The sequence below is a fragment of the Buteo buteo genome, chromosome 24 (genome assembly GCF_964188355.1).
Source record: "Buteo buteo chromosome 24, bButBut1.hap1.1, whole genome shotgun sequence".
Lineage (NCBI taxonomy): Eukaryota > Metazoa > Chordata > Aves > Accipitriformes > Accipitridae > Buteo > Buteo buteo.
Window position 1 is genome coordinate 17,905,995 of NC_134194.1, and position 26,217 is coordinate 17,932,211.

Sequence of the window (26,217 nt, forward strand, 5' to 3'; positions counted from 1 at the left end):
AAATAGGAAGTTAGAAGTCGAGTTGACAGCTATGCTACAAGCGCTATAACTTGCTGTGTAGCTCTTGAAGTTTGGACAGTAAATGCCATAGAATCAAAGGAAAGGTTTGGTTGAACAAAACAGTGACACTTCCTCAGGGGCAGGCAGCCTCAGCAGTCCCTGCTGAGGAAGGGGATTTTCTTGATGAGGAAGGCGGGTAGTGGGATAAACCAGACACTTACAGCATTCTCCTGTCAAAACCAAAAACCGCCCTGTAGAATACTGCGTGGGAGGAGCTGACTGCCCCTCTCCTTTGCAGGCTTCCTTGATAACGCGCAGCACTCTGTACCCTTTGACTCTCATCACTTACTCTGCGCGCTTTCTCTGAGGGAGGTGGCATTGCCTGTGGCTCTGGAGCCAAGCGCATCCGTCGCACCGCCACCCTCCTATGTCCTGCCGAGGTATGGCCGAAGAACTAGAGCTGAGCTGCTAACTTTACTGCCTTCCCTTTCTTTTCAGAGAACTTCCCGTAGTCTCCGCGCAAACACCCTTCCACACTGGCACCTACTCCATACCATACCGGTCTTAAAGGAGCAACTGTTCTTTAAGACGTACGGGAGGAGTAAGACGTTCCCCCCCCCCTTTTCTCACTCTTCTCCTCACAGGCGGCTTCCCGCCCAGGTAGGACACGCGCGCCTCGGCGCACGCGCTGTTCTACTCCGCGGGCCGGCGGCACCGCGCACGCGCGCGCCGAGGTGGCGGTGAGCGGAAAAGGAGCGGGCGGCGGGGAGGGGGAGGGAGGCTGGCTGGAGGCGGGCGGGCGGTGGCAGTTCTCGCGAGAGTTGGGGCGGCGCCGCCGCCGCGGAGGCGAGTTTGAACTGCGGGAGCGGCGCCGGTGTGGGGCGGCCGCTGGGCCGAGGTAGCGCGTTGAGGAGGCGGGGGGGGGGGGGGGGAGAGCGAGCTGCGCGGGGGGCTTTCCTCTCAGCGGGGCTGTGGCTGCCTCTTCGCTCCTTGTCCGCAGAAGGGCGCTGTCAGGCGGCGGGGCTGTGGGGCCGAGGGGTCGGGGAGGGTGGAGGAGAGCTCCTGTCTCCCTCCCCTCCTTTCGTGCTGCAGCGTCTGGGACTGTGTGGCCTTCGGGCCCTTGCCCTGCCAGCGCCTTCCCCTGTGGCTTCCAGCGGGAAAGGCTGTTTTCTTCCCTACGGCCCCCGGAGATGCTGCGTCAAGTGAAGTAGGGAGGGAGCCCTCTCCCCCCCGGCCCTGTTTGCCCGTTAGGGTTATATACAGTACGGGGGGGGGGGGGTCCTGCGGGAAACAAACCCGCCGGTCGGTCCTGGCCCCCGCGAGTGCCGAAGGCGTTGAGGAGAGTCCCGTGGAGAGCCCGGCGCTGGGGCCAGTCGCTGGCCGGTGTCGGTTTGCCGTGGGTCGGGAAGGTGTGGGAGGGGAAGGCGGTGGAGGGAGCGGCCCGAAGTGCGGAGGGGTCAGGTCCTGTCCCGGGGTGAAGAACGGGGCCCACGGGGAGAAGCGAAGTGGTAGGGAACCAGTTGCTGGCTGGCCGAGTGCTTCGTAGTGACTGAAGGATCAGCCTGTAGTTTTACTTTTTTTTTTTTCTTTATAATACTTCTTGCACAAAACACTTTCTTGGGTGAATATGATTAGTCCTGAAAATATTCAGGCTGGAGCGTGCTACTTGGAGGGTAAAGAAAGGGACTTGTTTAAGTAACTGTATTGAATTGTAAAGGGAATACCTGGCTTAAGGGAGAGGAACTATGTTGCTAATTACGTTAGTGATCAGAAAACTGCATAGGTACTTCGGAATAGATTAGAACGTAGACGGCTGTTACGTATGACCCTTGGGAATACCAGTTTAACTAGAAGAACAGTTATACAGTGGGAGAAGAAAGTTTGCATGCCTGGAGAGTGCCTTTTTATCTCTTACCCTGTTATTTTTTTCAAGGAGTACTTAAACGGTTGAATAATTAAGTTCTGGAGTCCTTGGTACAGAATCCATCATAAAATGTTTGAAGGTAATTAGCCAAAAGTGAGTAACTCTCTTGTAACTCTTCATAGAATAAATGGAGACTGATTTCTATTATCTCCCCTCTTACCTGTTCACCTTACTAGCTATTTATCTTAAAACATTATTTTCAGAGTAGTTTACTTAACCTCATGTATAATATTTAATTGCAGGCAATTACTTACCTATATAACAATACAGATTTATGAACAAAGCTACCTGGACTTGTCTGGTTATCTTCATCCAAGATTGACAATGAAAAGTTGAGGAAGTTTGTGCTCTGAAAGGCATACTTGCTCTTTTCTGCAACAGTCAGCAAGGAACATGTGAATAGGAAACCTATTTCTTTTCCTCTATACTTCAACTACAAAATTAAAGAAAAGCCTAAGATCTTTCTTATATTATCCAGTAAATGATTTATTAAGAGCTCAAAGATCTTGTATGTGAAACTGGAGGAAAGCATGCAAAAGAGATTGAAGAAGTAGGAGGGAGCAAGGCAAAAATCCCCAAACAACCCTTAAAAGTTATATGTGTGCTAGAAGAAGGTGACCCTGGGTGTAGCCTGTTGACTTGCCCCAGAGGCCAATTGCAGAGCATCTATCCTTTGGCAACATTGCCTGATCTGGCTGTTTCTAAATTATCTGACAGCTGCCTCAACTGAGGTTTGAATAAGATTTGCATTTCTATGGGGTTTTAGCTTGTGATCTGCATTTTCATGAGACAGCCACAGGCGTTAAGCCTTTTTAGAAAAGGACTGCTATGAAGGACTGTGCTATAATGGCAGCTTATACTCATCCGGACTAGACAACTGTTGTGTGGTTTGGTTTGGGATTTTTTCCGTGGTTTTTTTTCTTTTCTTTTAAAGGTGAAGTACGAGGATAAGGTCATGAAAGACTTAAATGGACTTCTGAAGGTGAGTTAAAAATGTTACTCAAATTTAATTTAGTAAGCTAGGAGAATCAAATTGCTATGTTGCCTCTATACTGTTGTTTGATCAGAAGATAAAGGTTTTTTTAAAATTCTGTTTATGAAGTTAATAAGGATTAATTCATCGCCTTTACTAATGCAAACGTGTGCTAGGAGTGGTTGCCTGTACGCTTGTATTGCTACATCTTAGTGTTAAACATTTTATTATTAAATTGTACACAGTGTACATGTCCTTGCCCCAGTAATAATATCGTTGATTCTTAGTTACAGGTATGTAAAATTCCTGTCTTTCACTGGCTTATTTTAGCATAAGTGTGCAAAACTAGTATTTCAGGCATTGCAATGGTTAGATGTGAAAAACTGGTTTCAGAGCCTGGCTGGCTGAAGTCTGTCTGTATGTGTTAAACTTGAATAACAACAAGTGATGGAAAATGTGAAAACCAGAATTTGATAATTTCTATCTCGTATCTCTGAAAGGAATTATTACAGTTTTAACATGATGTACTTTTGCATGTTAAAATTATTTTTTTCTTTTATAGGAAGCTGGGTAACTCCAGGGGTTACCCATGTTGAATAAAAGTTAGAAAAAAAAAAATGAAGGCATTACATTACAATAATGTCTCTTAAAATTACTCTCCTGTGTTGAGCTGTGAAATTTGCTCTGAAGACCAGCATCTTGCTAACATTCATAAGGATAATATATGTGTCAGTAAGAAATGGCAACTAAATTGTTTATATAAAAAGAAAAAGCACAGAATGGGACCTTCAATGAAGAATTACTTTAATCTTGAAACTACATAAAAATTATGAACCCTGGCTTTGAAAAATCAACTACACAGGGTTTTTTTGTATTTGTATATCACTGTTCCTGCATACTTTCTGAGAGAATTCTTGGCTTCTGTTGTTGAGAAGCCTGAGTTGCTTAGCAATTTTTGTCTTAATAGGGTATTTTTGCAGTGTGCCGATTTAGTAGATTTTGGGAGCAAGCAGTTATACAAGCTTATGGTGTTAGACTTGATTTTTAATTTTTAAAATGTTAGTCAAAATAAACCCAAACAAACAAAACATTTTGCAAAATTTACCTTTGTGTCTTCTGTTATGATATGAAGATAGAAATGAATGAGTTTTCAAAAACATGTCACAAGGAGATGGTTATTAACAAATAGGTTACCTGCAGTGACTAAAGTTTATAGTGGAAAACAGTCATGAAAGATTCCATTAAGCACTTACATGAAATTTTAACACAGATTTTTATTTATTTATTTTATTTTAACTGGGTTTCTATTTTTGACTCTTTCCTTCGTTACCTCTATCTGTTTCCATATTCCACACAATGTTATTAGGAGTAAACTATCCTGCTAATACAGCTGTCTACATAAATCTTGTTATTTGTGTACAAAAGTAATGCTATATGTAGTGTGGCTTTATTTATAATACCACAGAAAGTGTTGTCAGCCATATGCATGAAAGTGTTTTTACAAGGTTATTTCCTAGCCTTCTCTCACATATGGCAAGATAGCTATATACTAGATTAAGTCTGGTTCTAGTGTGCTAGGAAACCAGACTGGGTACACAGTAGCTGTTTTGCTGTATGCTATTACTTAAGACATAGTCAGAAATAAGATTTTAACCAAATTTATGGGAAAAGAGCTATTATTTTACTGTTTACAGGACTGTTTGTTCATGAGCTATCTTTTTTTTGTGTCAATGCAAAAATATATCCTTGTATCCTGTTTAAGAAAAGATATTTAATAACTTTTTCAGATTAACTAGTGTAACTTTCTGCAATATTTTTTTTTAATCATTTTGTGTTTGCGATATTGAAGTAACAAAAGGAAGAAAAATGGAGACAGAGACCATTTTAAGTCTTAGACACCAACTCAAGGAAGCAGAGAATGAGCGAAGAAAGGCAGCACAATATGGGTTGCATTTATTGGAATCCCAAAGTGAAGTTCAAAATCAGTTGGATCAAACACGCCGTGAATTGACTGAGAAAACTGAGGTAATGTTTTAAACTTTGAGTAAAAAAAAAAAAAAAGGCAGTCAAGAACTTTGTTTTATTTTAACTATTTCTGAATGTCACAGGTGTTTTAATGCCTTTTAGAGTCTAGATTAATTTTAATAAACGCTTTTAGTTTAAGTATTTGTAGAGGGGGCTTTTTATCTCTGCTCTAAGATACTGAGTGTGATTTTATCTAAATGGGACAGGGTTTCATAGCTAATTATGCATCAAGTGTTCAGTACCATGTAGGATTAATTGCCTTTAATGTAAAATTAATACTAGGTGCTAAAGTAAACATGTTTTAGAGCATGTGTTTTGGCTATGTTTAGCAATTCATTCATGTTATGCTGTCTCTGCAAGCTTTGTATCACTTAAATCTGTAAAAAGAATGCTAGCAGCAGGACAGAAAAATTGATTTCTTCTGTAGTGAAGTTTTCAAATTTTCTAAATACCAAGGGATTCTGAATTTAGTAGTAGTTCTTTACAGCTCAGGAAAGAGAGTAGTGTAGTGTTGAAATACAGAGGTATTGTTTAATCAACGCATTTTCTTAGGAATCACGCAAGAAAATTCCAGTCGGGAAAATCTTCCACTTTTCATAAACACTTCAATTTTCATGTTTGTTTGTTTGTTTGTTTGTTTTCAGTCAGTCTGTGCTTCAGATATACCATTTGTCTTCATTTAGTCTGTTTCTGGCTGTGCATCCATCCCTTCTCTTGTGATAGGGTTGAAATGTTTGTGGCTTTATTGTAGTTTTGGGGGGGGTTGTTTGTGGGGGTTTTTTGGTTTTGTTTTTTTTTACCAGCTGGAGAGTTGTAGCACCCTGCTATTCTGAATGAATCCTAGTAACTTTTTTTGATCAGTTTGCTGGTAGTAAGCTTAGTGCGAGAGAGGCAGCTGGAAAGCACAAGTGATAAGGAAAGCAGAGCAGGATCATCCTTTTCGGCAGACAACCTGACATGGTAGTTACTGTGTTGTGAAGCTGCATCCATAGGTTGTAATCTTATCTTATAGGCTGGAGCAAAGTTATGAACTAAGCTTGTGTGAACCAGATCAATAGTGACTTAGTTTCCAAGGGCAGAGAGACAGAGTTGTGTGCGTTCATACAGTAGAATAACATCTTGTGTGGGAACTGCGGTTATCCAACAGATTCTTTTGAGTTTTTGAATCTGTGGTTCTCTTCTTTGGAATCCGAGAGCCAAAGCAATTACTGTGAACACAAGTGTAAGTTTTAACAGTAGGCACAAAAGTCTTTCAGAAGAATCTCTGTATGCTTCTGTAAAAGTCAGTGTAGACATATCATGCTAGATTTTTGCCTTTCTTGGGTCTGGTCAGCAGTGCATTCACAAACCTTTTCAGTGCACTGTCTTTATCTTTTGAGTTACAATTCTTGTCCTGTATATTTGAGAGCTGAGACTGTCCTTGATAAGCTGGTGTGTAGGCCATAGAGGTCAATTTCATACCTGAAAGCTTTTAGTTTTATGTTCCTTTTTTCAAATTCTGGTTTGTGTTCTAAGAGTTATGTTATTGAGGAAAAAAAAGAAAATCCTGCATCTTTAGACTGGTTTGGTTTTGCTATTTACTACTGCTTTCAAGACTCTCCTGGGTTTTTTAAATTTTTTTTTCTTCTCCTTAATTGCTAGCCGAATGGAAGTGTAAAATGAAGCTGCCTTTTATAATTAGCAAATATATAGAGTCAGGCGTAGAGGGAAGGTGATTAAAAAGTCATTCTTTAGTCTGGAAGGGTTCATGGGATTTATTACAAAACAGTAGACAATTTAGATGTCTTTACCAAACATTGAACCCAGCTGTTCTGCAGTAGGGGAATACTTCATGGACCGTAACATTTTTTTAACATAATCAGGTTCCATTGTGGTAGAAAGGACATGTAAGCTCTCACTAAATTTCTTTGTTACACTTGCAGAAAAGATGCCCGCACCCTTCGTGTTGGCTGCAAATCAATGTACAGCTTCCATGAAGAAGAGGATATTACATAATCAAATAAGTCATAACATTTCAGAGCAGTTTTGGGTTTTTTTATTTATTTGTTTTTCAAAACACGGGTATGTCAATTCCCTGATTGGGGCTTCAACAAAGTGTTGAATGAGCTTCAAGTTTTAGGCATTTAGTGTCTTGGTTCTGAGTGTGTATTTAGTACATTTTTCCCCAAACACTTATGAATATTACATCTAGATTTATTAGTATGTTGTTTTTTCCAGAAATTTGAACAAGAGAAATACTCTCTTCAGAGAGAAATTGAACTTAAGAATCGAATGTTGGAAAGCTTGAGTTTTGAATGTGATTCCCTTAAGCAACAGCAAAACATGCAACTGGATAAACAGAAAGAACAGCTCGCCAGAGTCTATGGACAAGAAATCAGTGACCTTAAAAACAAGGTTTGGCAACTAATATACAGCTAAAATGTTGCTAATAGCATTTTAAAGAGTATGTATTTAACTCCTAATTGCACACTTGCTACCAGAACAAATCTAGTAAATAGTTACAATGTGTAGGAGCTTGTTTGGCTGGTTTTTAAGAAACACCTGCGTAGTTAGATTGTGAATTATATTCAATTTCAAAGCTTATTTTTAAAAGTTTACTCTTAAGTTGTATTTCTAAGGCATTTTCTGTAATTAGAACAGAGTCAAAAGTATTGTTCTCTTCAAGAATTTGTTATAAAATGGTACTATTTACTTCTCAACTGTCTTTAAGTTGGAGAACCTAAAAGCAGAACTAGATGAAACCCGGCTCTCAGAAAAACAATTAAGACACAAAGTGGATCATCAGAAGGAAATAATTGCTGCCAAATCAGAAGAACTACATATGATGTCTGAACGTGTACATGAGACCATGTCTTCAGAAATGCTCAATCTTCAGATAGAACTCACTGAACTAGAAAGTGTGAAGGTGTGTGACTAGTACTTAATTATCAGGAATGTAGACTAGTTGAAGATAAAATTCTGTGCTTTTGCTCATTTCATTTTTAGATGCTTTGGGTACATTGCTGCCTTATGATTGGCTTAATATTAACACAATATGTACAGAAAAAAATAGCCTTAATAATTAGACTTTAATGCGACCTCTTCTTCAAGATAATATTTTGTATTAGAATTAATTACTACTAACAAATCTGGTTCATTTGGGCCTGCTTTTCTTCAAATTGTTTTAAAAACTGCTTATTTCATACTTGATTTTTTTTTTGTTTAGGCCAATGTTGAAGAAAAGCTGAATGAACTGCAGTACAGTAAAGAACAACTAGAACTCATAAACAGTAATTTACGTAATCAGCTGGAGCGTCTACAGGGAGAAAAAGAAGAGAGGGAAAAAGAAGTTGTTTCTTACTCTAATGCATTAGAGGTATTCTCTTAATTTTATTCAACAGTGGTAGATAAGCCCTGAATTCCACAAGTTGTGGTGCTAGCTTTTCAGTGAAATATGAGGAATTTTGAGAGAAGTTCTGATGAGGGAGGGGAAAAAGATAAGGCAGAAGGGGACAAATGCTAAATACTCTCTATATGGGCATTCTTTTGTGGAAGGGTGTGTATGGAGATCCTTTGCACTGCAGTATTCTGCTTCGTAACAGGACCTTCTCACAGGTCACTAATATAATTCTCACTTTTATTTCAAGTTCCTGCTGAATGCTTTGGAAAATTTTGTACTGGGGAGTGGAAGATTTGTGACTAAATAACACAGCAAGGCTAATAGTTTCAATACCGCTAATCCAGTGGATAAACATAAAAGTTTTCCTTTAAAGGTTTTAGTTGTGCTCTTGTCCTGAAGAATAAGTATGATATTAAGCCTTTTAGTGAAACAAAATTGTCTCTTACTGACTAGAACTGTATGCGCAGTTAAGTACTGCAGTACAATATAATCTGCACTAAAGGCATAGGAAATGAAAGAGGTAAAACTACCTGATTAAATTCATATATGCGGTACATCAGATGCTTAAGTGACTAATATCCTCTTTGCTTTAATCTAGAAAGCTCGTGAAGCTAATCAGGAGCTTCAGGTTCAGCTGGATCATGCAGTGCAACAATCTTTGGACCCTACAAGTAAAGGCAATTCTCTCTTTGCTGAGGTACAATTATGCCACAGATACCTGAGAATATACAGAGGAGAGAAGAAATATTTCCTAAGTTTTATTTCTTATATTGCATGGAAAATATTAGGGTATTTGCACCTGATCTGGCCACCATTAATCTCTATTCCTCAAATACTACTTCAGTGTTGTACTGTCTAGGAACTGACCTATGGAAAACTAACATTATGCACGCTCTGAAGTTGAGGAGTTAGTGAACTTAATGCAATCACTTAAAGTTACCTGGCTATCAAGATAGAAGATGGGACTGAGAGTTCATTACAGTTCTGTCTGCAGCTCTTAGCCCTAAGTAGTTTTGTTCAGCTGGTAAGCCTTCTTTAATGCAGAAGATATTATGTGAGATGTGAAAAGATGCTGATAAAAGCTGTCTCTTGAAAATGTACTGAAAATTGCTGGATGTTTGAGCATTTGGGAGGGTTTTTGAACTACTTTTTGAGTAAGAGTTCAGCTGCTGTTAAATGCATAGGAAGTTACTTTGTTTTCTGACAATGCCTGGGGAATGGGTTACATTGGTACACAGTTGGTTTGTTGGTTTGGGGTTTTTTTAATATTTGTTCTGATGCAAATGGACAAAACTATTCTATAGCAACACTGAAGCATATGAAATATTACTTTATTTTGATATCAAAAGAAAAAAAGAAAAATCTGTTGCACTTTACTGATTGGGCTTCAGCTGCTACAGCTACTGTCTACTTGCTTTTATCCCAAAGATAATGACAATAGTGTGTATTTTCAAGTACTGTTGCTGGAAAAGCAGTATTTGCAGAAGCAACATCAATTGCTAGGCAACTTCTCCTTGTAAAACTCATCATCCAAGTGACAACAAGCGTTTTGATTTTCATAATAATTGTTAACAATGTTCTGTAGGTGGAGGACCGTAGGGCAGAAATGGAACGACAGCTGATCAGTGTGAAAATAAAATATCAGTCACTACAAAAACAGCATGCATTCACTAGAGAACAATTGCAAAGAATGAAGGTATGACCATTACTGTAATACTCCAGGGTTTCCTTGGGGTCTGATAAGGCAATACTTTAGTACACAGGCTAGGGGATTTGATTATCTTTAAAATATGATACAGTAGTCTGGGGGGAGGGGAATGGGAGAAAAAACAAATGAGATGTCATTCTGTTATTTGACTTTTATGGTACATCAGCATTTTTCTAGTGCTACTACTTAGTCCTAGAGCTACAAGTTATACTGAAGGCACTACATTTGCTTACTTTGGCAGTAGTTGTTAAATGGATAAAAGTAAAACACAACTCCTGTTGGTCGAACTAGTATTCAGTTTGTCCTGACAATTGCTTTGTCTTTTCTTATCTAATTCTCATACTACATGAATCATTTATTTGTGTATTAACTGTGGTTGTCAGGAATGAATGTAAAGAAAAGGCAGTACTCTGTCCTCTGATCACACTGGTTTTTCTTCTCCTCTGGGTTGCTTTCATGTTTTTACGTTTGTCCATATTTTTCTTGCTTTTCTGTTTCTTTAGTGAAAGAATAAGTCCTAAGTACCTAAAAGGGGTCTACAAGACAGCCAGAGAGAGACTTCTTACAAGGGCTTGTAGTGATAGGACAAGGAGTAATGGCATTAAATTGCAAGAGAGTAACTTTAGTTAGATGTAAGGCAGCTCTTTACTGTGAGGGTGGTGAGGCACTGGAACAGGTTGCCCAGAGAGGTTGTGGATGCCCCATCCCTGGCAGTGCTGCAGGTCAGGTTGGATGGGGCTTTGGGCAACCTGGTCTAATGGAAGGTGTCCCTGCCTGTGGCAGGGGGGTTGGAACTGGATGATCTTTAAGGTCCCTTCCAACCCAAACCATTGTATGATAACTTTTGTCATAACTATTTAATTTAGACTACAGTTCTATAGGATGGGAGCCTGTTCGTTAATACTGTTGAGAACTAGTTAACAGAAGCTGATTTACAAGGTAATGTAAAGGGGATGCTGCAAAACTGCCACCTGTTTTCATGTTGGTCTTCTGATTTTCCAACACAAGAGTGGATCCTTTCATTTTGATCAAATTCTTGATTGTGCAGTTTGACAAAAGTGCTTAAACATCAAGAGTGATGATAATTAGTAATGCTGAAGATACAGGTTTCTGTTACCTGGCTTTTATGGAGAAGTAGGTTGACAGTAATTGAAACAACATTCTTAAAGGACAAGAAAAGAACTACTAATGCAGGAAAGGAATGCTCTTTTACTGAAATCTGACCCTGAGGGCTAAAGATTTGAGTGAGTAAAATGGTTGAATAGGATCAGTTTCTTCAGAAATTTTCCCCTTGTAATGTGAGGTTAAGTCAGTCATACTGATTGAATGGTATAAGAAACATTCCTAACACTGAAGATTTTCACCAAAAACTGAAGCAAATTGGTAACCCTGTTCTACTACTTAATGTTTTAACTTGGAATTTCAATTTGTACTCATTCATCCGTATAAAATTTTTTCCAATACCAATATTGGTGTTTACTGATGACTTCTGAAGATCTGACTCCTGAACAGAATGTAAGCAGTACTCCTGTGAAAGTTTTACCATGTCTGGTGTATTTTCCACAGCCCACAGTATCCCTTCCAGTTTCTTAATGTTTCTGTTCTTTGTTTTTTATGTAGATCAACTGTAGTTTGCAATTCTGACAGTTAGCAAGTGGGCTTTTAAGTGAAGGGGGAAAAGGTTAAGTGTCTATGTGCTTGGAAAATGTAAGGTTAGTTTTAGTCAGCCAGTGGGGGTTAAAATTTTGCCTCCCTTATGTCCTGTAGAAGCTATGAGGAGGACACGATTGAATCTTTTTTTAGCTCTAGTTTGTGTACAGAATCATGAATATCCTTTACTTGACATAGGAGATTCTGTAGGGTAAAAGCTCTCCTTTACCTTTCTCTATTAATCTGTAGTCTTATTTGTTTCTGTTGATTCTTTCCCTGTGATTTTTCCAGGTGTCGTGTAAGTGTTACCTTATCCATAATGACCAGGCTGGTAAAAATGCTACAGTTATCACCAACACCCTGTTACGTCTTTCCATTATTGCATTGCATGTTGTTCTCCAGTTGTTTAAATGTCTGATGTATCACTTAACTGAATGTGTTAAGGCTGTCATGCTATGATATTATTATGTTAACAGCATCAGAAAAATCTTCTATAAATGCAAGATTTTTCTTTGATAAACTTCTCCTTTTGTAGTGGCAAAGGGTGTTTCCTTTGCTTGAAAGGATGCATTCCACAGAAGGAGTAGAAGCTGAAATTCTTGGATTAATATTACAGAAGGCAAACTTAGTGTTATCTACACCTCAGAATCAGAACTGCAAAAAATGAGGTTTTAAACTTGTTGATGAACTAGAGTGTTTTTTCCCAAGTGAGAAGTTCTCGATAGATGCATTTCAGCTCTGATAAACAAGCCTGGACTGTAGTTTGGTTCTAGCTGACTTAGTGTTTAGTGTTTGAATATGAAATATGGTGTGTGTCCTTAACAGTATATTTAGAGGTTCCTTAGTCAATACAGAGAAAGATATGGCACCTCAGGACTACTCTGTTCAGTAAGTTTTAAGCTGTCCTAAAGATTTTTAGTGTCAACCTATGGTGATAATTGTGAAGCCTACTGAGTTTAAGCATCCAGTGCACTTCTAATATTCAGGATTACAATTACAAGGCTTGAGTACCCTAACTGCTCTGGGTAAGAGGCTGAGATTTTCAGTCACTTAACCCAGTATTTGTTGTAAAGATTTATTTTTTTTTACTTTTTTTCTAGCTACAGATGGCTACACTGCTACAGATGAAAGGCTCTCAGGCAGAATTTGAGCAGCTGGAACGTTTACAGTCAATGTTAGAACAAAAGAATGGTGAGATAGAAGATCTTCTTATGAAAGTGAGGCAGCTAGAAAAGTTTAAGGTATGTGGTCTGTAATTAAGTGGAAAAGTCATAATCAGAAGATAAAACATGATAATAAGAATTATGAAAATGATCTGAAGTCCATGCTCGGGGTTGAAAAGGGATCCAAAGGCTACTCATAGCTTTACTTGAACAAAGTTCCATTTTATAGCTGGCGAACATATACCTGTGAAGTTGAGAGAAGCAGAAAATTCTACATCACCCAAGCCTCAGTTTGGAGAAACAATCTTTTCTGGGTTCCTGTGTGTAGCACATTCATATTTTTCATAGTTGCCTGTAGTGTTTAAATTCAATTACTTGGTCAAAGGTCACTGAGCTATGACACCTGTTGTTTTTTGTTTTGTGGGTTTTTTTTTCTCTTGGAAGACATAAGCATTTCATGTTTTTCCTGTGTGTAGGCTTTGTTGCTTTTTAGGGTCAGCTATATTGGATTGCTTGGATATTTATTTCCTTAATATATCTTAACTTTGCAGTTGAAGCATGCTCTTTTCTAGAAAAATTGAATTGCTTAATCATCCTTGTAAAACAATTTCTTCAGTCCTTTTATGCAACTTGATAGTATCTTGTCAATATTTTGGGAAGGTGAGAAATACATGAGAACACCTGTATGCACTATCGTAATGTCACTGATGGTTTTTTGTGTGTATACAGAGTGAAAAACTGTAGCCTTTTTTACTTGTGGACTTGTTTAGCCTTTTCTTATCACAGCTTTGGAATGTAAACTTGGGTGTATTAGCTTGTGCATTAGGATTATGCTTTCCAGGATAGCATCCTCTATTCTGCATTTAACCAAAGTGGCATAAAGCTAGGCTTAACCCATTTTAGTAAGCAATTGAGACAGCTTGATTGCTTTACTAGTTTTGTCATGTATAAGCTTGATCAGTATTTATTTTTGTCTCTATGCCATAAATAAGTAGTGTCATGAAATTAAATGATTGATTTAAATAACCATCAAAACTACCTGTAGTCAGTGACTGACAGAAGCCTATGAGATCTGTGTGACAGTATTAAATCTGAGTGTTGCTTGTTCAGAAAAAACACAGAACAAAAAACCCAGAATGTCACATGCTACTGATGTATTTTATAGAAAGTTTACTGCATTTATGGCATCTTTACTATGAACCAACTTCCTAATCTAAAAGATGTAATTGATCTTGAGATTTTGGCTACTGATTAACATGGCTTGTATTCCTTTGGGGTCCAGCTGCTGAATCCTAGAAATAAAGGCTGAAACAAATTCCTTCTGGGTTAACTAAATATCCTGTGTTTTCAAGTAAAACTAAGATAACTGTTCTGCATTGCTATTTGAAAACTTTCTGGAGTTGAGAACTTGCTTTTTTTTTTTCTTTCAATGAATGAGAGAGAACTGTCAGTTTCAGTGCTATTTGACATTTGTAACAAATGAGGAAGTACTAAGAGGAACTGAGCTCTCTTGTATGTTTAAAGGCCTCTACAATGAGGCTTCTCCATAGAAATGCATGGAAAATTTCACCTAAGGACTAAGCTAATGTGCTTCTGAAAGGTCACTATTTGACAACCTGACATTTTTTCTTTATCAGACTTTATATGAGAATATGGAAGAATCCAGAGGTAGTAGTAGCTCAAAAGGAGGAGAGTCTGAAGATGGTTACTATGCGGATTTACTGCAAATGAAACTTGACAACTCAAAGTAAGCACTTAATGGTCTGAGGCCTAGAAGTTGGTTGTAGTCTGGTTATCGTCTAGCTACTTGCTTTTATTCTTCCTTTTTTTTTTTTGTTAGTGTTTGTATGTGTGGTGGGTTGACCCTGGCTGGACACGAGGTGCCCACCAAAGCCCTTCTATCACCCCCCGCCTCCCTCCTCTCAGCTGGACAGGGGAGAGAAAATATAACAAAGGTCTTGTGGGTCGAGATAAGGACAGGGAGAGATCACTCAACCAATTACCGTCACAGGCAAAACAGACTCAACTTGGGGAAAATTAACTTAATTTATTGCCAATCAACCAGAGTAGGGTAATGAGAAATAAAAGCAAATCTCAGAACACCTTCCCTCCACCCTCTTTCCTCCCAGGCACAGCTTCACTCCTGGATTCTCTACCTACCCCCCAGCAGTGCAGGGGGACAGGGAATGGGGGTTACAGTCGGTTCATCACACGTTGCCTCTGCTCCTCCTTCCTCCTCAGGGGCAGGACTCCTTACACTCTTCCCCTGCTCCTGCGTGGGGTACCTCCCATGGGAGACAGTCCTTCATGAACTTCTCCAGCGCGGGGTTCCCACGGGGTCACAGCCTCCTTTGGGCATCCACCTGCTCCAGTGTGGGGTCCTCCCTGGGCTGCAGGTGGAGATCTGCTCCACCGTGGACCTCCCTGGGCTGCAGGGGGACAGCCTGCCTCACCGTGGTCTTCACCATGGGCTGCACGGGAATCTCTGCTCCGGTGCCTGGAGCATCTCCTCCCCCTCCTTCTTCACTGACCTTGGGGTCTGCAGGGTTGTTTCTCACATGTTCTCACTCCTCTCCCCAGCTGCTGTTTCTGTGCTTGCTGCAACTTTTTTTCCCTTCTTAAATCTGTTATTGCAGAGGTACTACCACTGTTGTTGGTGGGCTCAGCCTTGGCTGGTGGTGGGTCTGTCTTGGAGCCGGCTGGTTGGCTCTGTCGGACACAGGGGAAGCTTCCAGCAGCTTCTCATAGAAGCCACCCCTGTAACCCCCCTGCTACCAAAACCTTGCCACACAAACCCAATACAGTATATATTCCATTAACTGTATGTGGAAATATGCTCATTGTCACATTTTCTAATGCTGTGGAACCATCCTGTCTTTGTTATAGGACTGAGAGTTGTTTTGTTTGTCATGTTACTTATTGTTGCAAAAGATAGCAGCAGAAATATTTTATATTGTTGCTTTCTCCTAAAATGTTGTTAATGCTCCTAGATACAAGATAATTTGGAACTTAAAAAAAAATCATTAAAAATTAACCTGTAAGGGGACTGTATGAAGCTTCTTAAAGTCTATAGGCTGTATAACTTTATTTCTCTTCTAAGAGTCAGATAATAACACTTGAAATGCCTTATTGGACTATTTAGTTGTGTTCTTTGGCTAGTGAATTCCATATCTGCTAGTTAGAAATTTCATAGTGTTTGGCCTCAGAACTGTTTTTAAGCTGTCAGATGAAAGTGTTGCCAGCAAGAAGCAACACAAATAGTCTGCTGCAGGAATTCCTGAGAAGTCTGTCACCTCACTGCTGTTGCTGTTATGAGAAACTGGCATGATCAGAGTACCTTAGGATCACTGAGGAATGGTGATTCAGTGCTGATGATGTGGAAGTTAATGGTCTCTGAAACAGAGGCAAGGACATGCACTGAGTATTAATATAATTATTTTTGTGTTGGTTGCTTAGAGTAACACCTTTGTGTAAAGCTTGTATCGTCAGTTATAGAAATAGCCATATTAATTTATACGCAGGCTAGAAAACCCCAATGAAATAGCAAATTTGTAGGTCAGGGAAGGTTTCTTACCAGTTATGGATGCATGTGTGCCTTGTTCAGCATACAGCTTTGTTTTTAACAAGCATTCTATCTCTGGTAACTAAACTCACTGCTCTATGTCAAGTTGAAGTGAAAACTTATATTGTATTGGAAGAGGTCTCTTTCATTTCCTACTAGTGTATAAATACAAATTTTATGTGTAATCACTGAATGCTTAGTTGACTTTATCTGCTGTTTTACTGAGAGGTGGGGGAAAGAAACCAAGTCTGAGTGACTGTATAACTCTTCTCCCGCCCCAGCAAGGAAACTGAAACCTTGAAAAATGAACTATCCTTGCAGAGGATGAAAGCTCTGTATGAGAGCCAAAGGGTTCTGGAAGTTGAAAGGAAACTCTTCACAAATGAGAGGCATTTGCAAGCTTGTCAGAGTGAGAATATGAACTTGCGAGTTATGCTGGATGAGCTGAAAATGAAATATGAACCTGAAGGTAAATACTACTTTTTGGGGCAGGGGGCGAGGAATAACCTGGTCTTCTCAGCCTTCACAAGTTGAATGACATTAAACAGGAAGACATGGGGTTAGTTCCAGGTGTAAACTAATGTTTAAATGGTTGCCTTTTTGGTGATAACCTGGTCCAAAAACTGCTGAACTGAAATAGTAAAGCCCTACCTTGCTCAGCAACCTTACCTCAACATGTATACTAACAATAATTTCAGAAGGCTGAAGAGTACAAATTACAGTGTTTAGAGGCCTTACAGAGTATAGCTAGATAACCATAGTGAAGTAGGTGGGAACAAATTCTTAGGAGGTGTTTTTCATAATAGTAGCAATATCTCTCTGTTGATAAGGAGTATCAGCTTTCTGAATGTAGGCAGCTGATGAGCTTTGTAATAAGGGCAAAGCATTTAGAGGAAAAACTGTTTACTAGCTTAAGTCAGTATGGATTAAGTTTTGACAGCAGAGGCCCCCCTGAAAAATGGCTGATATACCTGGGTATGTGCAGAAATAAGGGAGCTGTAGCCTGTGGAGGAAGATGAATGGGGAACCAGATGGGTAAATTGGTTTTGGCACTTGCGCATACCCAAAGGATTTAACTTTAAAATCTTTGTTGTGGAAGCTTACCTCAGCAGTCTCCAAAATTGAAATAAAACAATTTAGCATACTCATGTTGTTCAAAGCATCTAATTAAAAGCCTTGGTAAAAAGGTAGAGTGGATGGGGAAAAAGTTGTGGGGGGTTTGGGGGGCATTTTTTTGTCTCTTTTTTTAAGTGAACTTCTATTGCAATGCTTACTTGCTGATAACAGATTATGTGAAGGGACATTCTTTAAGGGATGTTAGTTGTCTGTTAAGAATTATTCCAAGGTTTTTAGTCATGTGATATGTTCTTTATTAGTTTTAATATGAAAATGTTGATGGACAAGTTAACTTCAGCTTCACTTGTGTACAAAAAAGCATATTCTTTTTTTCCTAGAATTACTTAAAGGCACCAAAATTAAAAAGAAGAGGGAGAAGATTCCAGTGGACACTACTTCTGAAAACTTAGACAGCAAAAATACTTCAGTAAAAGAAGCTGTTCTTGCTCAATTGCCAAGTAAGGAAGAAACAAAGATGAATTCCAAGAACTTGGAGCCAAGTGATGCTTCTCCAAAAAAACATGCTCTTGAAGCACCACCAATAAATATAGCTCTTCAAGCAATGCAAAAAGTAGTTGAACCTGAAAGAGAAAGGAAGAGAGTTAAAACTAAAGATGAGAATCATGATGCCTTTACTTCGTATAGCAGAAGTGGAAGTAATTCCTTGACTTCAGCTGCCCCCAGGTCAGTGTCAGCTTCTGTCTATGGTCAAGGCAATCAGCACAGACCTGCATCTCTTTTCTTTCGCTGCATGAACTATGCTATCCACTTCTTTATCTATTTCCTCAGTGTTGCATGCAGTGTAATTCCTCAGCTCCGACTGCCTACGTTGAACCCCTCAATACCTTTTAGAAAGACTAAGATGATGACTAATGAAAAAGACTCCTGAAACTGTAACAATCTTTGAAATAACTTTCCCAGTACTGGAAAACGTTTAAGGTGGGCAGATAGCATGACAGCTCACTCGGTTTGCTCTAGCTTCAGAAATAGCACTGTTTTCTTGGTCCCTTCAAAGCTGCCACACACCTGTGTTACATACCAAAGTAACAAAGGCAGTAGGTATCATGCTTCAGTTTCATACCTAATTTCAGCCCTCATCAACCTTCAGATTTAGCTAAAAGCCTAAAAATTACTTAAATTAAGTAATTACTAACCTGAATTGGGTTAACAGAACTTGCATTGTACAAAAGAATAGACAATTAATTATGCTATTTGTGTTGTCAGACAACTGACCTCCATAATCTGGATGCATGATAACTAGAAACACAACTGCTAAACTATGATCAAGTTTTTCCCCTGAATTTAGAATTTAAGTTACTTTTTGATAGATGGTAAAGTAAGTTAGAACAGAAATTAGCTCCAACTTTTTTATCTTGGTAAATGGAATGCAGGTTTTTTTTCCCAACTGATGCTTTGTATTCTGTTCATACTCATAATCTTCATAAACACGTTTGAGTATTTGGGGGGAGAAGAAAAAAATCTGGGATAGTCTAGGTGTTTTGAGCTTACAACTTGCTAATGTCTGCTAGTAAAAATAGTTTATTGAATTTAGAATGATAGCAGCCTCAAAGATGGAGGAAGGCCTAACGCATGGAAATCTGTATAGTATATCCAAAACTAATGGCATTCAGAAGTACCTGGATGATGTTTTGACTTTCAGATCAATTATTCAAGGTTGTGTTGGATGTGATTAACAGATTTAAAGTAACCAAACAGTACAATGTTCTGAAACAGTCTGGAAAGAATATGGCAGAAATAGTAGTTTAAGTAGCTATGTCAAAATATGCAGGGATGGTTCCTGAGAAGGAAAGACCAGGGAGGTCAAATGTGGCTGGTGAACGTTGAGAGGAAAGATTGGATAATTTAGTGATGGTATTGTGTTTTGACAGTGTTCTGTACACATAAAGGAGAACAGATAGCGTGTAACCTGCATGTGAATAGTTTAACTTATTTCCTCATATTTCTTTGGAAGGGAAGATACGGGTCTTCCAACAGGAATTTATTGGAAACAGTTTGTGAACTGTGAAGGGGTAAAGCTACCAGAGAGGGGGTGAGGAGAGAAAATTATTTTATGAAGTTGATGTTTGAAAGCAGAGTGACTGGAAAAAGTGGAAGCGGAAGATGAAGTCATAGTTCAGAGGGAGGGTTCTAATTTTGCACCCATCATTGTTGTTTCAAATAAGGAACAAAACATAAATCAGTAGATTTTAAAAAAAAACAACCACCAACCCAATAACTAAAAAACTGCCACAAAACCCCATGTAAGCTTTTAAGTTGTTTTCAATGGTGCTACGAACCTGTAAAAGGCAAATCCAGGCATAAGGTTCTGTTCTTGTTTCTGATTGTGTTTATGAACTACTAAATCCCCAATTAATGTTGTTAAGATACCACTGAGGATTTACATAACCCTGATCTGTTATGACTTATTATGAAATAGGAAGTCATGATAAAATCTGATTATTTGAGAGGTTAGATTTATAAACACTAAAAGAATCTCTAGACAGTTCTGTGATGGATGTGGCCAAACCCTACGTAGGAATACAGCTAAATGCAAAGGCACAAAACAATATTGTCAACTTGAGCAGGAATGTGGACCTGAAAATGGAGAGTTTGGAGGAGATAAAAATAATTGGCATGTGCATGGTGGATAGTTGTCAGTGTTTCACCTTGTGCTAAGTAAAATGTGATTCTCCGGCTGAAAAGGCTATTGTGGTCATTGGGGGTTATTTTTGTAACTGGAGTAGCTTTTGTGAAATAATTAGTCTAGCTTTGTCGTTATTGGTCCTTGAAATGTGGCAGTGAAAAGAGCCATAGTAACTGTGAAAGGACTGCAAACTTAATTTCTAGAAAACGGTGTTTGAAAAGCGTTGTCATCTTAGCTTAGGAGGCAAAGAAGAAGTGGTCAGAAGTGATCTGTACGTACTTACATGGGTGACAAACCTCCTTGTTTGAAGAGTCTTGCTTGCTGATGTGATTTAGCAAGGTAAAGCTAGGTAACTTTGAACTAATAGCATGTGTACATATCTGCAGCACATGTGTGTATACTTACAAAAGTTTAAAGCAAGTAAACATTGGAATACATTATTAGGTGATGGTACTGATTTGGTTATGGTATGTGAGTGTTCAGGATATACTAGCTGAGACTAAAGATTTAACTATTTAAGTTATTATTAATTACTATTGTAATTCAGGCAATGCAAAGGTTTTATGTAGTGGTATCTTTTGTTAGGCCAACTGCTCAATAAAAAGATAAACTTCTTTATTGAAATGCTGTTCTTCACTTCTGAAACTGAAACAGCAAATTCCAGCCCTTGCTGCCCAACTTAGTTTGCATTTAGATTTGAGATTGTTTGTTTTAGTTTGATCTAAAGAAGGGCTTCTGTGCCTAAGAGCTTATTTGCTCTTTTAAATTATTTAGTTGGATTATGTATACCAAATCTACCTCATTTAGACTTTGTTCAAATGCCTATAGCCATTTGGCTCAGCAGGAGATCTGGATAACTAATACTCTCTTTGGTGTTTTAGGCATGGCATTCATCCTCAGGGAGTAAAGCTCCATCTGATGGAACTAGTTGATCTTCCTTAAATGGGTGTAAAGAACCCCTATTACATTTTGGTTTTGGAGTCTACAAAGTCAAAGCCTGATAGAATTTTGTCATAGTTTCACAAGCTTGCCTTTGTTTTTTTAAGTGGAAGTGTTTAACTGTTGTCTCTTTTCTGATCCATCCATTTCCCTGTGCTATAACACTTCGTGAAATATGACAATGCTGGTAAGGGGTGGTCTGTGAACTGGCTTGGTATGAGGGCTGTGGTGGGTTAACTTTGGCTTGCTGCCAGATGCCCACCCAGCTGCTCTTACTGCCCTCTTCGACAGGATGGGGCAGAAAATAAGATGGAAAAAGCTTGTGGGTTGAGATAAAGAGAGGGATCAAATAGGCAAAACAGGCTTGACTTGGGGAAGATTAACTCATTGTCAATTAAAAATAGTGGAACAGTGAGAAAAAGAAAACCACCTTGCCCCTACCCCCCAACCCTTCTTCCCAGGCTCAACTCTACTCCTTCATTCCCAACTTCTACCTCCTCCTCACCAAGTGGCACAGGGGGGGATGGGGAATGGAGGTTGCAGTTAGTTCATAACACTTGGTCTCTGCTACTCCTTCATTATCAGGAAGGTTGGTAGAAAAGAATTAAAAGAGGGACTGGCTGATTTTTGAACTCCATGAGACAATTTCGGAACATGATGCTCAGCCATTAACTTTGGAATCTGTTAACTGAACTGATTCATTTATCCTTTTTCTTGTTACATGTAGCAGCCTGGAGACATGATCTATTAAAATGTGTATTTTTCAAAAAAATTTAATTCAGTATGGTAATGCAAGCATGGTTCAACAACTTGTAAGCTGTAGTATAATCAGTCCTGAAGCATTTGCAGGCCAACTGTAAGATGCTAAGAATGAAAGAGGAAAAATTTATTTGTTCAGACTGTCTGTTCATTGTCACATTAAAGCTCAATTATTTGAATCTTCAGGCATTTCTGAATACCTCATGGCCATAAACTAAGGTTTTCCTAAGTGAAGCAAATTATGGCAATCTATTGCTGATCCAGATAAAAGCTGTAGCTAACTTAAAAGTGTAGCTTAGACATAAAATGGCTTGTTCATTTTACCTTCATAAGTCAGCGTCAGTCCTCTGATTAAATTACTTCAGGTATTTATTAACATAGCTCTAGTCTGATGAAGCTAGTTTACTTTATGCTGACTTGCATAAACATTTTAGTGTGCATTTGAAGCATAAAAATATGAATTTTTCTCTCCAAATAAATTCTAATAGTTTTTACTTTTATGAAACAATGTGATGTTTTTCATGTGACCATTCTCATTGTTACAGCTCCTTTCATAGTCCTCATCTTCAGCTCTATCTCTATGTTGCAAATTAATCTCTAACAAGTGGGGAGCAGCTATTCTTGTTTGGAAAGCCATGACTGAAAGCAGCTGTTGATTGTTGTGGGTTGCTCACTGGAGGCTCTTGAGACCACTAGAAATTCACAAGGTAGCTAGAGAATTAACAGATGTGGTGATGAATCAGCATAGTATTTGTGTTGGTATATAAAGCTATGTTTAATTTGGAACTTCATTTTCCATAATTTGGTTTGCTGTGGAAGTAATCATGTGTAACAGTCAACCGGTTGTGGGTGATTTGGTAGTAATCACTAAATAATACCACTATTTAATTTGTTCTAATGACACACTTGCACATTTATTAAGTAATTCTTAAATAATCAAAACATCTGATTGTGCTCAGATGCGTAAATCTTGGTTCTAAGTTATCTCTTTAACAGCAATGTAGCAGTTGTGCAGTTCTGCTGTGTGGTAAATGGGAATACATGTCAGTGGGCAAATGATGTAATTAAGAGCCTGAAAATGAACTTTTTTCCAATAACAACTTTTCAGATATTCAGGCCTTTATCTTAAGGCAGTAGTAGTGCAGAACTAGGTTGGAAACTAGTATATTGCTTTAAGTGTAGTCCTTTCTTTGGTGGTATTAAAGCAAAATGCTTGACTTCATCATGTTTGTATTATGTTGCTGGGACTTTTCACTTGGTTGTGCTTTTGTGGACTTGGTCACCTTTATGTGCATGGCACGGTCACTTTTTTTTTAAAGGCTGATCCCAACTAGTTAACACATTCAGTAACCTTGTTTACTAAACGTTTCAGCAGATGGGGGGGGGGCGGGACAGGGTGCTGGGAAAGGCTATATTTTAAGTAATGAAATGTGAATAGGACCAATATAAAAATGCTTTATTTTAGTCTCATTCTTAAACACTGCTTGCTCTGTCTTTGCATATGGATGGTCTTGTATGCCAGTTGGCTTGTTGATTTTGCTTAAAACTCTTATCTTAGCCCTGTTTTTTATTAACTAAATATGTATTTAGAATGGTTGCTTTGCCTGTAGGTTAACAGCTGAATCCAGATTTGAAACTACAGAAAAAGAAGATAAGAAAGAAAATAAAATCACAACTGAGAAGAAAACACAAAAGAAAAAATATACAACGTTGTATGTATCTTCTAAGCCAACGTCTGAAACACAGTGTGCTCAGCAATAAAACCTACGTTTCTGGAAGGAACCTGAACAATTTGGAGTCCTGCTTTAGCAGGAAATACTGAGTAAACTTATGTCACGTGTAAACGTACAGGTTCCTAACTTAGATATTGATCTGCCTTGTTTTATGAAGAATATGATCGCATTAATGAGAGTTGCACTTTTGATATCTTAACTTCCTGGGGGGTACCTGTTAAGTTCCCTGGCAATGTAACCTGAAGTGCTGCCTTGTCTTGAATCTTGGTTAAGTCTCTAAACATGTGTTAATCATTATTTGTTTGAAATGCAGTGCTATTCTGAAAGATACATACTAGCTACAGAAGTCTTGTTATATGATAAGTCTGGGGTCAACCCTAAGGAAGGGAGACTAGACAGTGTTGATGCAGAACTCAACAAAGTCATGTGCTCCTGACTTCCAATTCCTGGATTCAGAATTCTTAACATTTTTTTCCCCCTACATATAATTGTTCAACTTTCAGACCGACCTGATGGCAAAGGTGCATGTGAATTTTTTTATGCGTTTTGTGGATAGTATTCTTTTGAAACTCTAGAAATTCTTGTATTTGTACTAATAAAGTAAACCTTTCTTTCTCTTCCTTTCTCAAATGTAGTCTATACTGCATTTGAGACAAAACATTTATCTAAAGCTGTCCATTTTTTGATTGAGAGGTGAGCTATTTTGTAGAAAGGGTTTTGTTTAAAAAGAAAAAAGTATCATTCAATAAAAGCTAAGAAATTGTAATGCATGGGCTGTGTGTTGTTTTTAGGAGAAAAATCTTAACTTTCTGTAACTTTCTGATGACACTTATTGCAGAATAATTCTGAGAACACAAGCTAGTTCCATTGATTTTTTTTTTTTCTTTCAGCATTTATATTGAAGTTTAAGATTACTTCATTTGACTTATGTTACAGTTTAGCTCCCTCTAGTGAATGGGTTAGCCACTTTCTAAGTAAGGCTCAGTAGTTAAGATGAAAGCTTTTTAAGACTTCTCCTTTTAAATCCATTATGAAAAAAATATCTTGAGGAAGAATCTTACAAGCCAGTGGGTTTTAGATTTGATGGCTTGATCTGCTGTACATTAACTTCCACTGGTACTTTGGAATCCAAGACTCCTAACATGCCTCTGTATTTAAACAGATACAACTTCAAGCTCATGTCAGATACTGCTAGTCAGCGCCAAAAGACAGTAAAAGTAAACATGCTACATAAAGAATTTTTTATTTGTTGTATTCTAACTTTGGTGAAACCACTGTTTCATTTGGTAGCTTACACTGTAGGAGTGATGCTGACTGTAATTTTCCCGCCACCACCACAATACTTGTAGGTAATCTACAAATGTACCTTACGAATACAGTGTCTTAAGTCATCTTTTGTAGGAATGTAATGGTGTTTGTTAAAGGTCTACAGTGAGGGGGGAAGACAATCTCTTGCATAAAATTTTGTAGGTAGCTTTTGGAGAAATTGCTAACTATGTGTGCCTTTATGAATCTGTTGAATGTATTTGTCCAAGACAAGTGTTTGGATATGTTTGTTTACAGTTGTGCCAGTTCAGAAATGATGCCTAGAATTTTGTTAGCTGTGACTTGCACGTGGGTGGGTTTAGCTTGTCAGTCACTCATCTCAACAAATACTGAACTGTAACATTTTGAGTGACAACAGAAGTGACTAAAGATGTGGTAAAGTAAACTTAAATGAGCAGATGTGGCTTGTTGCTTTACAGTGCGATTTGAACTTGTTATCAGTCCACTTGTATATAGTTAAATTTAAGCACAGCCTAGTGGCTGTTACTGCTATTGTTGAACGAAATAATCATAAATCCATGTCTCAGAATCTAATTGTATCACTTCATCAATGTAAGAAATCTACTCTCTATTCAAATCCTTCAGTCTCTTATTAAGTCTACATAAACTGAGACTATCTTATTTCTTGTTAAGTTGTAAGATACCCCATGATAGTACAGGAAGCTAACACATATCCATGAAATAGTTCTTACTCTTCTTGATTTTGACTGTGCGTGTGAACTTAAAACTACATTGAAGAAATCATGCTTTTCATGCTACAAAATGTTAGAAGAAAACCTTTTTTTAATGCAAATGGTTAAAGTTAGCTTTGTTTACTGTCACTGTACACTGAGATGCAAATAGCATTAAACAACTACAGTATGTAATTGTTTTAATTAAAGGAAAACCTTCAGTAATTTGACATTGGATGCATGTACTTTAAATGGGAGTACTGAACTGTAGATTTTCTAAGACAGTTAATTATTTCTGTTGAGCTACTTGGCATATGAAATTTCTAATTTTTTTTTTTAATTGAAGGAACTTGTTAATTAATGCTACAAACAAAACTAGGATGTTATTTCAACAAATTAGTAAAACTGATTAGGGTTATCTACCCCAAAAACTACTGCTTTACCTGTACTGCTGTAGTTTATTTAGAGCATGTAGTCTTTATCATCTTAGATAATACATGCATGCTTACAAATCTTATGCAGAATTACAACTAGCAGGTGGGGAAGATGTCTGGAATTGAGGCTTTTGTTGTGCCATAACATACTTAAGGTACCGTCCTTTAAGTGCATGAAAATAGAATCATAGAATCATTTTGGTTGAAGACC

General features: G+C 38.3%; 1 protein-coding gene across 3 annotated transcripts; it reads left to right on the plus strand.

Moving 5' to 3' along the window:
• The first annotated feature begins 813 nt into the window (after positions 1-813).
• Positions 814-24,341, plus strand: SPDL1 (spindle apparatus coiled-coil protein 1). 3 transcript variants are annotated; one of them, XM_075056574.1, is made up of 14 exons: positions 814-898; positions 1,934-2,017; positions 2,859-2,906; positions 4,747-4,922; positions 7,140-7,316; positions 7,633-7,827; positions 8,128-8,277; positions 8,900-8,998; positions 9,887-9,997; positions 12,760-12,900; positions 14,460-14,569; positions 16,666-16,853; positions 17,839-18,184; positions 23,453-24,341. In XM_075056574.1, the coding sequence occupies exons 4-14, from the start codon at positions 4,764-4,766 to the stop codon at positions 23,601-23,603; spliced, it is 1,827 nt and encodes a 608-aa protein (XP_074912675.1). In that variant the 5' UTR covers positions 814-898; positions 1,934-2,017; positions 2,859-2,906; positions 4,747-4,763; the 3' UTR covers positions 23,604-24,341. The 3 variants fall into 3 exon arrangements, with proteins under 3 accessions (XP_074912675.1, XP_074912673.1, XP_074912674.1); XM_075056572.1 differs by lacking the exon at positions 23,453-24,341 and having other exon boundaries at positions 17,839-18,421; XM_075056573.1 differs by lacking the exon at positions 23,453-24,341 and having other exon boundaries at positions 1,934-2,003; positions 17,839-18,421.
• The last annotated feature ends 1,876 nt before the right edge of the window (positions 24,342-26,217 follow it).